At 49.8% G+C, this 13,569-nt stretch overlaps 1 protein-coding gene across 22 annotated transcripts in view; it reads left to right on the top strand.

Annotated features, from left to right (window-relative positions):
• The window catches only part of DYSF (dysferlin), a 224,202-nt gene that overhangs the window by 52,986 nt on the left and 157,647 nt on the right, over positions 1 to 13,569 (top strand). For 12 of the 22 annotated variants that reach the window (XM_060657973.3, XM_060658011.3, XM_060658045.3 and 9 more), the window contains exons 5-10: positions 7,415 to 7,529; positions 8,769 to 8,861; positions 9,222 to 9,433; positions 11,530 to 11,658; positions 12,111 to 12,173; positions 12,916 to 12,966. In XM_060657973.3, the coding sequence (XP_060513956.2) occupies positions 7,415 to 7,529; positions 8,769 to 8,861; positions 9,222 to 9,433; positions 11,530 to 11,658; positions 12,111 to 12,173; positions 12,916 to 12,966 (663 nt within the window). The remainder of the gene's footprint in view (positions 1 to 7,414; positions 7,530 to 8,768; positions 8,862 to 9,221; positions 9,434 to 11,529; positions 11,659 to 12,110; positions 12,174 to 12,915; positions 12,967 to 13,569) is intronic. The other 10 variants (XM_060658063.3, XM_060658027.3, XM_060658121.3 and 7 more) reach the window with 1 other exon arrangement.

Here is a 13,569-nt window from a genome sequence, read left to right as displayed (position 1 = left end):
ATGTCTTCAAGAGCGGGGTGTGAAAGCCAGAAGGTGATGGATGGGAGAGGAGGTCTAAGCCCTGCATGGTTTAGCCCCACTTGAGCACAGGCTAGGGGAGGTGGGGCCAGGAGGCAGCTCTGGCCAGTGGAGACTATCCGAGTCCATTTTCTAGTGCCTGTGATAGTGCTAAGTCACAGAGCAGCCCAGGCAGGGGCCCCAGGCCCCAAGACCATCTGAGCTGGGGCTTCCCACTTTGGGACCTGGGGATGGTTGCAAATGGAGCGGGAGGCACAAAGAACTGAGGTTGTACTCAGAAGGGACAGGGAGCCCTGTCAGAAGCTCAGGATTCTACTAGCTATTTACTGAGGCAGATTTCTGGGCTGGGCCTAATGGGCAGAGCATGTCAGGCGTACCCAATTGAGTTTAGCTCAGATTGTCAAAGCAACCTGCTGAGGGAGTCATAGGAGTGAAGACAGGGTGCGGGATCCTTGGAAAACCTTGGAAAGACTGAGAGGAGGAGGAAGGCTGGGACAGGTTGTGAAATCCTGCTGCAGCTGGCCTATAGACTACATTTACCCAAATCCCTTCAGATGTGGCACACTGCACTGTGTGCCATGAGAAGATACCAAATCTGTCCTCAGACAGGTTCTAGACTGAAGGGGAAAACACTATTCCTGTCCTGGGGGAGCCTCCAGGCCTATGGTAGTTCTGGACACACAGGGAAGAAAGAAGCAACATACTCACAAATTTCCTTTGAGAGCAACTTGCTAATGAGCGTGTGGACACAGCATGAAAACCATCGGTATTACCTCAGTCTTTTTTTTTTTTTTAAGTTTATGTATTTATTTTGAGAGAGAGGGAGAGAGAGAGAGAGAACGAGGGGCAGAGAGAGAGAGGGAGAGAGACAGAATCCCAAGCAGGCTCCACACCATCAGCACAGAGCCTGATGTGGGGCTTGAACTCACGAACCACGAGATCATGACCTGAGCGAAACCAAGAGTCTGATGCTTAACCGACTGAGCCTTCCAGGCTTCGGTCTTCACAACCAGAGGCAGATCCGAAAATGAAACCTGCTGGGTGACAAGGAAACATGAACCCCAGTGGTGTGGTGGGTTGGGAGCCAGGAGGGCACTGTGTGTGTTGGGAGCAGGAACTGGTGGCGAGTGGATGCACAGCTCTGGTGGGTCCCTGAGTTTCTTTTAAGCAGTTTGAAGATGCTGCCAACCATTCCTGCCTCAGTCACGGCCACATCTTGCCCCCCCCACCCCCCCAGCTTCTTAGGTGTTTTCTCAGGGAAAGGTAATAAATAAGACCGTGACACATATGGGGATTTCCTATCCACTCATGCAGTGTGTGTCGGGGGAGGTGGGAGTGGGCTGGTCTAGGGTTTGGTCGCGCTAATCAGTGTGAAGAGAGCCAGGGCTTAGGAAGCAGGCGGTAAGCAATGGACTGAGCATGGTGGGGTGGGCGAAGGACCCCAGAGCTGGACTGCATAACCTGGAGGAGGATCCGATGAGGTTGTCCTCTGCCTTTGTCTTTGGTTTCCTAGGCTCTCCTAGCCTGGTGACCAGACAGGACCCTCTAGAGTTCTGTGATATTATTGACCGTGGACCCCAAGATGGCAGACATGGGTGACTGAGGTTACCTGCTCCTCCAGGGCAGCGTGTTCTGGTGGACACATGACTGGCTGATAATGGTCTTGTGACGGGATGACGGTCTTGCGACGGTCCAGGGCCGGAGGCTTGAACAGGGCTATCAGGTGGGGTACCTTGATGTGGACAGCCCCGGAAGGACTCTAGGCCAAGGTCATTTGGTTTTCGAGAGTGCAGAGCTCACATACATCCTACAGGAGGAAAATCTCAGCTCTGGTTACATCTGCAGAAGGGGACAGGCAATGAGGTATGACATCATGGTGAAGGTGGGAGGTCCTGACCATGGGTGGAATCCATAGACATGCCCCTGTGGATCCCCAGTAGAGCTAAAGGCCTCCAGTATTAATCACCTGTGGTCCTGCAGCTGTGGTTCCCCAGAGTCTGTTCTAGGTCCTGGGCTCCAGGTCATCTGAAGCTCCCAGGGATGCCCCTGTAGTTCCTTGATGGGTAAATAAAAGATGGAGCTGGTTCTGTGCTGGAAGTCTCATTCAAGTGCCTGAATGAGTGACTGAAGTCTCATTCATCCACCAGGACGTTGCCACTTCTTCCGGAGGTTGGTGTGGGGCTCTCAATGTGGAGGTGCCTGATGCTGCCTGGATGGTCTTCAAATTTCGGGGCTGCTGCTCCTTCCTGCTTCTCCTGCAGGGCTGCCCCCTTGCTAAGGTGTTGGCACCCAGGTCATGGAGAGCAGCAGCTATGCTCCTGTGGGTCCACCTCCTCTCTGACCTAGAGATGGTGTGCAAAGTCTCCAAGGGTGCAGGGAGGGCCTGGTAAGGGGGGCAGGGTTTGAGATGTAAGAAGGGGTGTTCTCCAAGGGGGGCAGGGTCTGAGATGTAATAAGGGGTGTTCTCCAAGGGGATCTGCTCCTAGGGCCGGGGGACCCGAGTCACCAAGTATTAGTAGAGCTGGGGCTGAAAGGCAGCCAAGCTGTGCCCCTTCCAAGGTTTTGCTCCTCTCTCTTCACCACAGCGGGGTAGATTTAATACTGAGACCTGCAGCTCCTCCTGCTCCCCCAATCCTGCTCGCTCTGGTTTCCTTTTCTTTCCAACATACTTTATAATTTACACATCTATTTCACTGACTATGTAATGTCTGTCTCCTCTGCCAAGATGTCAGCTCCATCCACGGAGGCAAGAGCCTTTGCTTTGTTCGTGGAAGTAGTCTAGTATCTTGACGTGCTTGGCCCTTAGCGGGTGCTCCCTATATATTTATGCAGGGGATGATTAAGCAGAGTAATGAATGAATGGGTCAGGCCAGATACGTCAGGTAGGATGCCCTCCACCTTTCAGAAAACTGCCCAACGCAGGCTGAGCCAAGCCATCACCCCACACCGGGCCAGCCTCATGAGCAGTTAGGCCCTGCACTTGCTTTAAATCTCTGCTGTTGCCATCTTGAAATTCCTAATAAATTTTTAACAAGGGACCATACTTGGGGTGCCTGGGTGGCTCAATCGGTTAAGCATCCGACTCTTGATTTCGGCTTGGGTCATGATCTTATGGTCTGTAAGTTTGAGCCCTGTGTCAGGCTCTGTGCTGATGGTGTTGAGCCTGCTTGAGATGCTCTCCCTTTCTCTCTGCCCCTCCCCTGCTCTCTCTCTCTCTCTCAAAAAATAAATAAATACAATAAAAAACAAAAAACAAGGGACCATATTTTTATTTTCCACTTGGCCCGTGGCTGGTCCTAAAGTGGGAAACAGCATGAATGAGTAGGGGGCTTATTTGTCTCTCTGAATGAGATTCCTATGGTTACAGCGGAAGCACGTTTCTCAGGTTTTCAACCTTTTGTTTTAGTTTACTATTTCTTTAAAAAGTTCTTATTTTTTATTTTGAGAGACAGAGAGAGCGCACGAGGGGCCAGGCACCCCTAACCTTTTATTTTAAAATAATTTAAGTTTTAGAGAAAGGTTGCAAGAATAATACAAAGAGTATATTATTCTAAACCTTTGAGACTAAGTCTCCAACCTCCTGGCCTGTCACCCTGAATTTAGTGTGTATTTTCTCTGATTAAGGACTTTTCCTACAGAACCCACAGCCTGCAGAAACTGAAGAAATTAATGTTGATAACAGCATTGCCACAGACCCGCATTCGAGTTCATGTGTTTTCAACAGTGCTTTGTAACGAAAAGATCCACTTAAGGATTATATGTTGTGTTAGTTGTTTTGTCTTTATTCTTCTTCCATTTGGGAGAATTCTTCAGTCTTTCTTCGACTTCTACAACCTGTGACCTTGACGCTTTTAGGAATACAGGTCGGTTATCCTGTACAATGTCTCCCAGTGTGGGTCTGTCTGATGTTTTCTCGTGATTAGATTTAGGTTGAGCGTCTGAGCGTCTTTGGCAGGAAGAGAATACTATGATGCTCTGCCGCCCTCATTGTATCCCCATTACTGTGCTTTTAACTTTGATCATTTGATTAACATCACATTTACTGGCTTTCTCCATTAATCACCAATCCATTCCCTTTTCTCATAGGTAGGAATTGTGGGGCGGGGGGGGGGGAATGGGTACCTTGTGACTCTAAATACTCTGATCCTTATCCGATTTTTACCCGGCAGTTTTCACATCCATTGTTATTTCCTTGGTTGGATTAATTATTGCTTGGATGGTTGCCAAATGGTGATATGCTAAATCAATTATTTTTGTCTGCATACATCGGTTTGTATTTCACTGTAAGGAAAAGCTTTCTTCTGTCTATTTCTGTGTAGATTAACCTATTCCTATTTTATTCAATGGTTTAATCTGTTACTATATTTATTTTCATATTTAAATTGTCCCAGATTTGGCCAGTGGGAGTCCATGAAACTAGAGTTCTGTGTCCTTTTGACATGTTTCTATCATTCTTTGAGTATTTCCTTGTTTTCTGGCACAAAAAGTTTCCAGGGTCATCTACTTTCCCTGGCCTACTACTAGAATTAGTTACTTTTCCAAAAAGCCCAACTTGCCTTTTGATGAAGTGGGGGAAAGCCCCAGGTTGTTAAAAATACAGATGCCCAGGTCCACCCCTGAGATGCTGACTGAAATCTCCAAGAGTTCTGGGGTGGCTGTGAGTGGGTCTGGGCACCGAGGTGGGGCTCCAGAAGCTCTTCTTTCCTCTGGGTTGCCGGAGCTTAGGGCACACGGCTCGCTACCTGCTCAAGTGGCGACACCTGGTGGTGTTTCACAAGCCTGGACTGCCGTGAGGGCAGTCCCTTGGTTTCAGCACATGAAGGGTCTCATTGCCTTCCCTGGCCTTGCCCTGGGTCTCCTGGGATGCTGGGCTACGCTGGCTTCCTTCCTTGGTGTTCAGAGCCCCACCCTTCCACTGGTCCTGCCCTCCCTCAGCCTGGCTGCCCCTGCCAAGGCCCCAGTCTGGGAGATTCAAGCCCCAGACCTGGAGAAATGAAGGACCTTCAGCCCTTTCTGTCTCAGGACCAGGATTCCCCCGCCAGGAGTTTCTGGAATCAGTAAAGATGTCTAGTGAATTATGCTGAGCTGTTCAGAGGATATGATGCATTATTAACAATTATGTTTATAGCGGATTTGTCAAGGGGCACCTGGGTGGCTCAGTCGATTAAGCGTCTGACTTCGGCTCAGGTCACGATCTCACGGTTTGTGAGTTTGAGCCCCACATCAGGCTCTGTGCTGACATCTCAGAGCCTGGAGCCTGCTTTGAATTCTGTGTCTCCCTCTCTCTCTGTCCCTTTCCCGCTCATGCTCTGTCTCTCCCTCTCTCTCAAAAATAAACATAAAAAAAAAAGGGGTTTGTCAAAACCTGGGAAATGCTTACTGTCTAACATAATAAAAGAAAAGCGTTTAAATTTTTTTATTAAAAATTTTTTAATGTTTATTTATTTTTGAGAGACACAGACACAGACAAAGTGTGAGTGGGGAGGGCAGAGAGAAAAGGAGACACAGAATCTGAAGCAGGCTCCAGGCTCTGAGCTGTCAGCACAGAGCCTGACAGGGGGCCCAAACCCACAAACTTCGGGATCATGACCTGAACTGAAGTCGGACGCTCAACTGACTGAGCCACCCAGGAGCCCCTAAAATTTTTTTTTTTATTTGAGAGAGAGAGAGAGAGAGTGAGCAAGCAGAGGAGAGGGGCAGAGGCAGAGAGAGAGAGAAAGAGAGAGAGAGAAAGAATCTTAAGCAGGCTCCACGCTCAGCATGGAACCTGACTCAGGGCTCGATCCCATGATGCTGGGATCATAGCCTGAGCTGAAATCGAGCCGAAAAAAAGAGTTGGACACTTAACCAACTGAGCCACCCAGGCATCCCCAAAGCATTTTTTTTTCCCAAAGCATTTTTATTTTTTTTTTTTTCAACGTTTATTTATTTTTGGGACAGAGAGAGACAGAGCATGAACGGGGGAGGGACAGAGAGAGAGGGAGACACAGAATCAGAAACAGGCTCCAGGCTCTGAGCCATCAGCCCAGAGCCTGACGCGGGGCTCGAACTCACAGACCGTGAGATCGTGACCTGGCTGAAGTCGGACGCTTAACCGACTGCGCCACCCAGGCGCCCCCCAAAGCATTTTTATATACAACAGGGCTATACACTATTTGTTTAAAAAGATGGAAGAGAATTGTATCAAAATGTGAATAAAGGTGGACTTAACGGCAATTTGTTTTCCCTTGCATTATATTTTTTTTCTTTAAGGCTTTTGTATTCCCTAAACTTTCTTAAATAGAGCATTTATTATTTTGATCAATAAAAAGGCTGCCCCAGGAGGCTTGCTGAACCTATGGTACCAGGGAAGGCTGGGCCAGGCCCCCACTGGCCTAGGAGCTGTAAGGCTGGAGAGTCTACTGAGGCTGTACCTTTTTTCAGGTTCTGGGGCTGTTTGAATAGTGCGAGGTCTTGGGGAGTTGTTCCATGGGGTGAAAAACAGGGCAGGCTTTCCTGGTCCATGAGAGTGTGGTGAGTAGTCCCTCTCCTCTTGGCTGGTCAGAGCTGGAATAGCTGGGGTTGAGGTGGGGGACAGGGGTGCACCTGGGAGGAAAGAGGGCTCAGAAAGATGAGCAGCACCCCAAGACCCTCTCAGAGTTAGCTGCTGCCTGAGCCGCCTGTGGAGAAACAGTGGGGGTGGGGGGGGAGGCTCAGCTAAGCAGAGTGGCCAAGGGGGCTTTTTCCTGAAGATAGCCTTAGGCTGAGAGATAAAAAATCCTGCAGGAGGGGTGGCTGGGTGGCTCAGTGCGTTAAGTGTCTGACTCTTGATTTCAGCTCAGGTCATGATTTCACAGTTCATGGGATTGAGCCCTGCTTCGGACTCTGTGCTGACAGCCCATAGCCTGCTTGGGATTCTCTCTCTCCCTCTCTCTCGGCCCCTCCCCTGCTTGCGTGCACACGGCCTCTCTTTCTCTCTCAAAATAAAAACATAAACATTAAAAGAAAAAAGAAAGACAAATCCTGCAGGAGAGGTTGAATTGTGGATTCGTTTATAGAAGCTTATGATGTGCTTTATCGGCTAACTTAATCCCCACATGACCCTACAAGGAAGGTAGTATTGCTGTTAGTACTATCATTTTACAGATGAGGAAGGTGAGGCATGGTGAGGTTACAGATCTTGACCAAGTCCGCACAGCTTCTGAGTGGTAGGACCTGATTCCAGATTCTGTGCTTTTGACCACTTGACCATGCTGATGGGCCCCTGGGGGAGGCTTTGCCACAGCCTCCTGCAAACCTGACCCTTGTTAGAGCCTTTTTCCTAGGTGGAGGGGTAAAAGGAATAGGAAGGATGCTGGAGGTGGTGGTCCAAGGCCAATGTACTGACCTGCTGCCCTTCCACTCCCGTCTCTTCCAGGCCTCGCTGGTCTTGCAGGTGTCCTACACGCCACTCCCTGGAGCTGTGCCCCTGTTCCCACCGTCTGCGTCTCTGGAACCCTCCCCGACTCTGCCAGACCTGGATATGCTGGCTGGTGAGGAGCCCACCCTGGCAGGGCCCCTGGGAAGAAGCCCAGTAGCAGTGCTTAAGCCTGGGGGTGGGGGGCATAGTGAGGCTTCAGGCAGCCTCTGCCGCCTTCCCCAGGTTGGAGGCTGCTCAGTCCAGAGGCGAGAAGACACCAGTGGGTGGGGAGTGAGAGCTGCCCTCCGCCGTGCAGAAAAAGTGCCACTAGGATTAGCGTGAGGGAGCCCTCTTGGGGAGGGGCCATGTCTGGGCTGGTGCTCTGTACTGTTCAGCTCTCGGGTGGGTGGGGGCTTCAGAAGGCATGCCTGTGCTAGGATGGGGTCAGTCCCAGATGATACCAGAGGCCCCGCCCGCTCCCCAGCAGTGAATGCTGCCTGGGTCTGGCACTTAATATGCCTTTGGTGATGGCATGTGACAAAAGAGCTGGGTTTTCCTTGAAAGAGCCCTGGGCCAAATTCAGGGTACATGAGTTCCTTTCTTGCCTTTGGCGCCAAGTAGCTGTGTGACTTTGGGCTGGCCACTCTCCCTCTCTGGGCCTACAGTTTATCACTTGCGAAATGAACAGACTGAGTTAGCAAGTTGCAGGGTTGCCTCAGTTCTCTTCACCTGCTTCTGCTGGCTCGGTCAAGGGAGGATTCAGCCCAGGGTGGTTGGCTTGCCGGTGTGGGGCTGGTAAGGCCTCCATGTGGCCCAGCCTGCTTGAATGTGCAGGAAGCTCCACAGAAGTTCCAGGTGGGGACATGGTCATGGGAAAGAGCCTACAATTTCTCTCATGGTGCAGGGAGCTAGAGAGAGGCACCACATTAAAACCTGAGCGGCGCCTGGTGGGGGTGTGCCCTAGCCTGTCCTGCCCAGCCACAGTGTTGGAGCTTGGGGATAGGGAGGTCAATCTGGACTGGGGCATAGGCTGCCAGGGAGGGTAGGCGGTGGGCAGAAAGAAGGGGTGCTCTGGGGCACAGAGAGTAGGGAGAGTGAAGGGTCCCGAGTGTTCTGGGACCGCCTTGGAGATGGATCTGACAGAGTTAGGTTCGGGCCACTCAGGGAAAACTCCCAAAGGTGACATATTCCTAGTCCTGCCTGGAAGGTAGTGAGAAGGGACAGTCCCCAACAGGCATGGGAACTGTTTCTGAGCTATTGTGCCAGGCTCAGGCAGGCAGGGAGAACAGGTTTGGATGGGGGTGCCCTAGGTTGGCTGTCCTCACCCAGCTCCCTCCTCCCCTCCTGGGGCTGTGCCCTGCCCGCGTGCCAGGTGGGGGACAGAGCCGGGCTGAGACTTGGTCCCTGCTCAGTGACAGCACCGTGGACACAAGATACTCTGGAAAGAAGTGGCTGGCCCCCACGGGTGAGACACGGGCCAGGCTATCCTGATCCTGATCCTACCACCCATAACTGTCTCATTGCCGCCATCTGTCAGCTCTGGAGAGTGGGACGAGCTGGCCAGAGGGGCTGATCCTGCAGGACATGGTGGGGAGGGCTAGGGCCATTCTGTTTCCTCCCTGTTGACTAACTGGACTGACTGCCCTCAAGTTTCAGCTATTGGAAGGTCCTCTTCTTTCTCCCTCATCCATCCTGGCTCACTGATGGGGAGGGGAGGTGGGTGGTGGGTCTCAGCGCCCATGCCCTTTGGCTCCTCCATTGGCCAGGGGGCGTCCCAAGCCCAGGGCCAGAGGGACCAGCCCTTATTATCACCCTCTCCTCCCAGACACAGGAGGAGAGGAGGACACTGAAGACCAGGGGCTCACAGGAGATGAGGCAGAGCCATTAGTGGATCAGAGTGGGGCCCCAGGCCCTGGGGCTCCCGCCACCCCGAGGAAGCCGCCTTCCCATCCACCCCCCTACCACCCCGGGATCAAAAGGAAGAGAAGTGCTCCCACGTCCAGAAAGCTGCTGTCAGACAAACCACAGGACTTCCAGGTAATGGGCTGACTGTCTGACCACAGCCTCCTCTGTCCAGGCTGGGCAGGGTCCTAAGGGCTCTCCTAGGCGGGAGTCTGTGGTTCCCCGGGCCCCTGAGAGACGCTGAATGAGCAGTTCATGTGCTGGAGCTTCAGAACACAGCCCTGGTTTTGCTCTTTAAAAAAATGAGGCAGGAGTGTCACTGCAGAGATGTAGCGTATCTTTACATTTGTTCTGTGATTTCCAACTACCTAGCTTTTGCTACTCAGGGTATGGTCCTTGGACCAGCAGCACGAGCAACACCTGGGAGCTGGTTAGAAATGCAGACCCCCGCCCCCTGCCCAGCCCTGCTGAATCAGAATCTGCATTTTAACAAGATCCCCAAACCTAGGAAGCTCTGTCTAGCTCTCTTCTTTTCTCTCTCGATCCATTCCCTTCCTTAGAGCCATGGATTCTTCAGAAAAGTCATGTGGAATCTGAATTTGTTCAAGCTCTTCACACAGTAAAACTGTTAATATTAATCCTTTGACATATTTTAATCCCCAAGTTTATCCCATTTTATTTGCATTTTAATTTTGGTCCTTTGCTTATGCTTTTTCTTTTCTACAAATGTTTCCATTTTGATATAGTGACATTTAGTGACATTGAACTAAGTCTTAGAATTACTTTTCAAATTAAAAACAGGAAACTTAGCTCTTTACTAAGTGCAACAAATTGTAATAATATATTAGTTCTAAATCGTGGTAATTTAGGTGAAAGTCCTGGCTGTAACCACTCTCTATGCCTGAGAGACAAAATTCTAACATTATTATTATTCCCAAGACATGTACCTATTGCTATTTTTTTCTTTTTAGAAAATTGATGTATGTTTTTTTTTGTAGAAAATTTAGAAAATACAGGAAAATGAAGAGAATAAAAATCATGGTTCTACGTTTCCACTGTTATTAATAATATATTCTTCTATAGTATGGCTTTTTAACTTTTTTTAAATGTTTATTTATTTTTGAGAGAGAGAGAGGGAGAGAGAGAGAGAGTGAGCAGGGGAGGGGCAGAGAGAGAGGGGAAGACACAGAATCTGAAGTAGGCTCCAGGCTCCAAGCTGTCAGCACAGAGCCCAATGTGGGGCTCGAACGCAGCAACTTGAGATCATGATCTGAGCCGAAGTCAGACGCTTAATGGACTAATCCACCCAGGCACCCCTATAGTATGGCTTTTAAAAAGAAAGTATTGATTGATCTGTCAATAAGTAACTGCTGCCTAAAACTTAAAACCAGTAAACATCTTATTTTTCCTTGAAAATTGTTCTAATATTTTAAAAGTTCATGTTTTAAAATATCTTGCCTAAATGTGGAAGCACAGATATTCCTGAAACCTTATATTACTCAAAGTTCAGTGGAGAAAACTCTTAATTTATTTCTCAGAACGTGAGAAAGCATTGCATCCTATAAAGGATACAGTGGGGTTACTCCACTATGTAAGCTTGGCCTCTGAGGGAATTGTCAGTGAAGAATGTTCAAACCACTCGGATGTGCTGGTGTCGAGGTGTCTGCGGGAGGGCTTGTGCCAATGGCGGCATGAAATGATCTGGGGTCTGGGTCCTGGGCCCAGCCCTGGAATTTAATTCTGGGAGGTTCCCTGGGGCATCCTGGCAGCTCGTGTGTGGAACTATAGGATTTGATAGATACAAGGGACCTTGGTAGGAAAATACGATTGTTCTTACAATGCTCTTCCTAATTCTTATTTATTTATTTATTTATTTATTTATTTATTTATTTATTAAAGTTTATTTCTTTATTTTGAGTGAGAGAGGAGACAGACAGGGAGAGAGAGAGAGAGAGAGAGAGAGAGAGAGAGGGAGAGATTGTGAGTGGGGGAGGGGCAGAAAGAGAGGGAGAGAGAATATCCCAAGCAGGCTTTGCACTGGCTAATCCCACCAGCCACAAGACCGTGACCTGAGCTCAAAGCAAGAGCCAGACGCTGAACCGACCAAGTCACCCAGGTTCCCCCTAATTCCTTCTTCACACCCCTCTGAGAAGCCAGCAGTGATTTCTGACTCCCTTGGGGCCTGCCTGCTTTCCCCCTTCCTGATGCCCATACTTTCTCCTGGCTTTCAGATCAGGGTGCAAGTGATCGAGGGGCGCCAGCTGCCAGGGGTGAACATCAAGCCTGTGGTCAAGGTCACTGCTGCCGGGCAGACCAAGAGGACACGGATCCAAAAGGGAAACAGCCCACTCTTCAACGAGGTGGGAGGTGCTGGTTATCAGGGCTAGGACCTTGGTGGCCCTTCTGAACTGGGAGCGCACAGCAGATACCTGGCAACCACTTGTTTTTGTATATGGCGCTAACTTTGTGTGGAGAGATGTGCTGGGTTCTGAGTAGGTTATCTGTGGACCTGGAGGGAGGGTTGTAGCTCTTATTCCTGCACTGGGCTCTCGATGCTCCACATCTCTGTCATGCTGTAGGGCTAGCCACCCACCCTGTCCCTGAGATGACAGCCTCCGTGAGGTCAGGGGTGGAATACCCCAGAACTTGTCAATCCCCAGAGCTCGTTGCTGGGATGAGCTCAGTCCACACTTCTGTATGGACCAGACATCAAGGCTGTGCGTGGTGGTCCAAGGGGTGGTGGAGAACCCCTCTCTGTCTAGCCCTGTGGTCAGCAGCTACTCATTTGTTTCCCTTTCGCCCTGGACCACAGACTCTTTTCTTCAATGTGTTTGACTCTCCCTCGGAGCTGTTTGACGAGCCCATCTTCATCACGGTATGTCTCAGGCAACAGTGTTCTCTGTTACATGTACACTCACATACATGTCCCTGTGCAGGTGTGCACATGTGCGTTTCAGCGTGCGTGGACGTGTATGCCTGTCAGCATGAGTGTCAGCATTTGCGAGAAAGAAGCCATGAAGCCCAGGGGATGGGTGATGTTCAAGACCATCAAGTTCTGCCGGTCACAGAAATGCCTTCGGTAGCTCAGGTGGAGGCAGCAGTGGGGTGGGGAACCCCCACTGCTCAGGAACCCCCCCAGATGCTGTAGGTCAGGGCCCTGAAATCATTCCTGCAGTGGACACTTATTTTCATTTTATTTTGTTTGTCCATGTGCCTGCTTCTGGCCAGGATTTTCTTTTTTGGGCTTTAGCTTTTTTTTTTTTTTTTTTGGTCTTTCTTCTGGAAGGCAGTGTAGTTTAGTTGCTGAACGTGTGGGCTCGGGAGCCAAACTGTCTGTATTCTGGTTCTGCCTGTGTGTTTCGGGGTTGTGTGCTTCTGTACAAGTCCTATAATGTCTCCGTGCCTCTGTTTTTTCGTTTGTCAAAAGGGGGCAATAATACTCCCTACTCATGGGGTTCATGTGAGTGTTAAACATCTCTCAGAACAATTTCTGGAACGGAGCAAGTGTTACCTAAGTGTTGGCTGTTAACTGCTTGGGAGGGAAGAGATGTTGTGTTGGTCCTTCCTGGGCCAACATTTACTTGTAAGTGAGAGTTTTAATTTATCTTTCCCCCCAGGTGGTAGACTCCCGTTCTCTCAGGACAGATGCTCTCATTGGGGAATTCCGGGTAATTATTTATTTTCCTTGAAATTGGTTAGTTCTTGCTAATTCATGTTAGTAGAAACTCTGTACATAATGTGCAGAGGCTTGTGCTTTAGGGGTCCTGTTCCTATTGGTCTGTGTTGGAGAAATATAGTTAACATTTTTAAAAAAATATTTATTTATTTTTGAAGAAGAGAGAGACAGAGCATGAGCCGGGGAGAGGCAGAGAGAGAGGGAGACACAGAATCTGAAGCAGGCTCTAGGCTCTGAGCCGTCAGCACAGAGCCCGATGCGGGGCTCGAACTCATGAGCTGCGAGATCATGACCTGAGCCAAAGTCGGGTACTTTACTGACTGAGCCACCCAGGTTGCCCCAATATAGTTAAAAAAACAAAACAAAACGATGTTCTAATGTCCTGACAAAAAGGGAAGAGAGGGAAATCTCTTCCCTTACGTCCAACAGGGGGAATTCAGCTTCTTCTGATTCATATTGGTCCTTACATCTGGGAAGACAGCATGGAATTGGCTGTTAGGTGGCCCTCCTAATTCTGACCAGGCCCTTGCTCTGGGTTTGGAGTTGGGTCCAGATGTGGAGTCCAGGGGATCAGGGTGCGACACGGGAGAGCGGG

Source organism: Panthera onca, chromosome A3, assembly GCF_046562875.1.
Source record: "Panthera onca isolate mPanOnc1 chromosome A3, mPanOnc1 haplotype 2, whole genome shotgun sequence".
NCBI lineage: Eukaryota > Metazoa > Chordata > Mammalia > Carnivora > Felidae > Panthera > Panthera onca.
The sequence above is the reverse complement of the archived record's forward strand: the minus strand, read 5'-3'. Positions and strand labels throughout refer to the sequence as shown.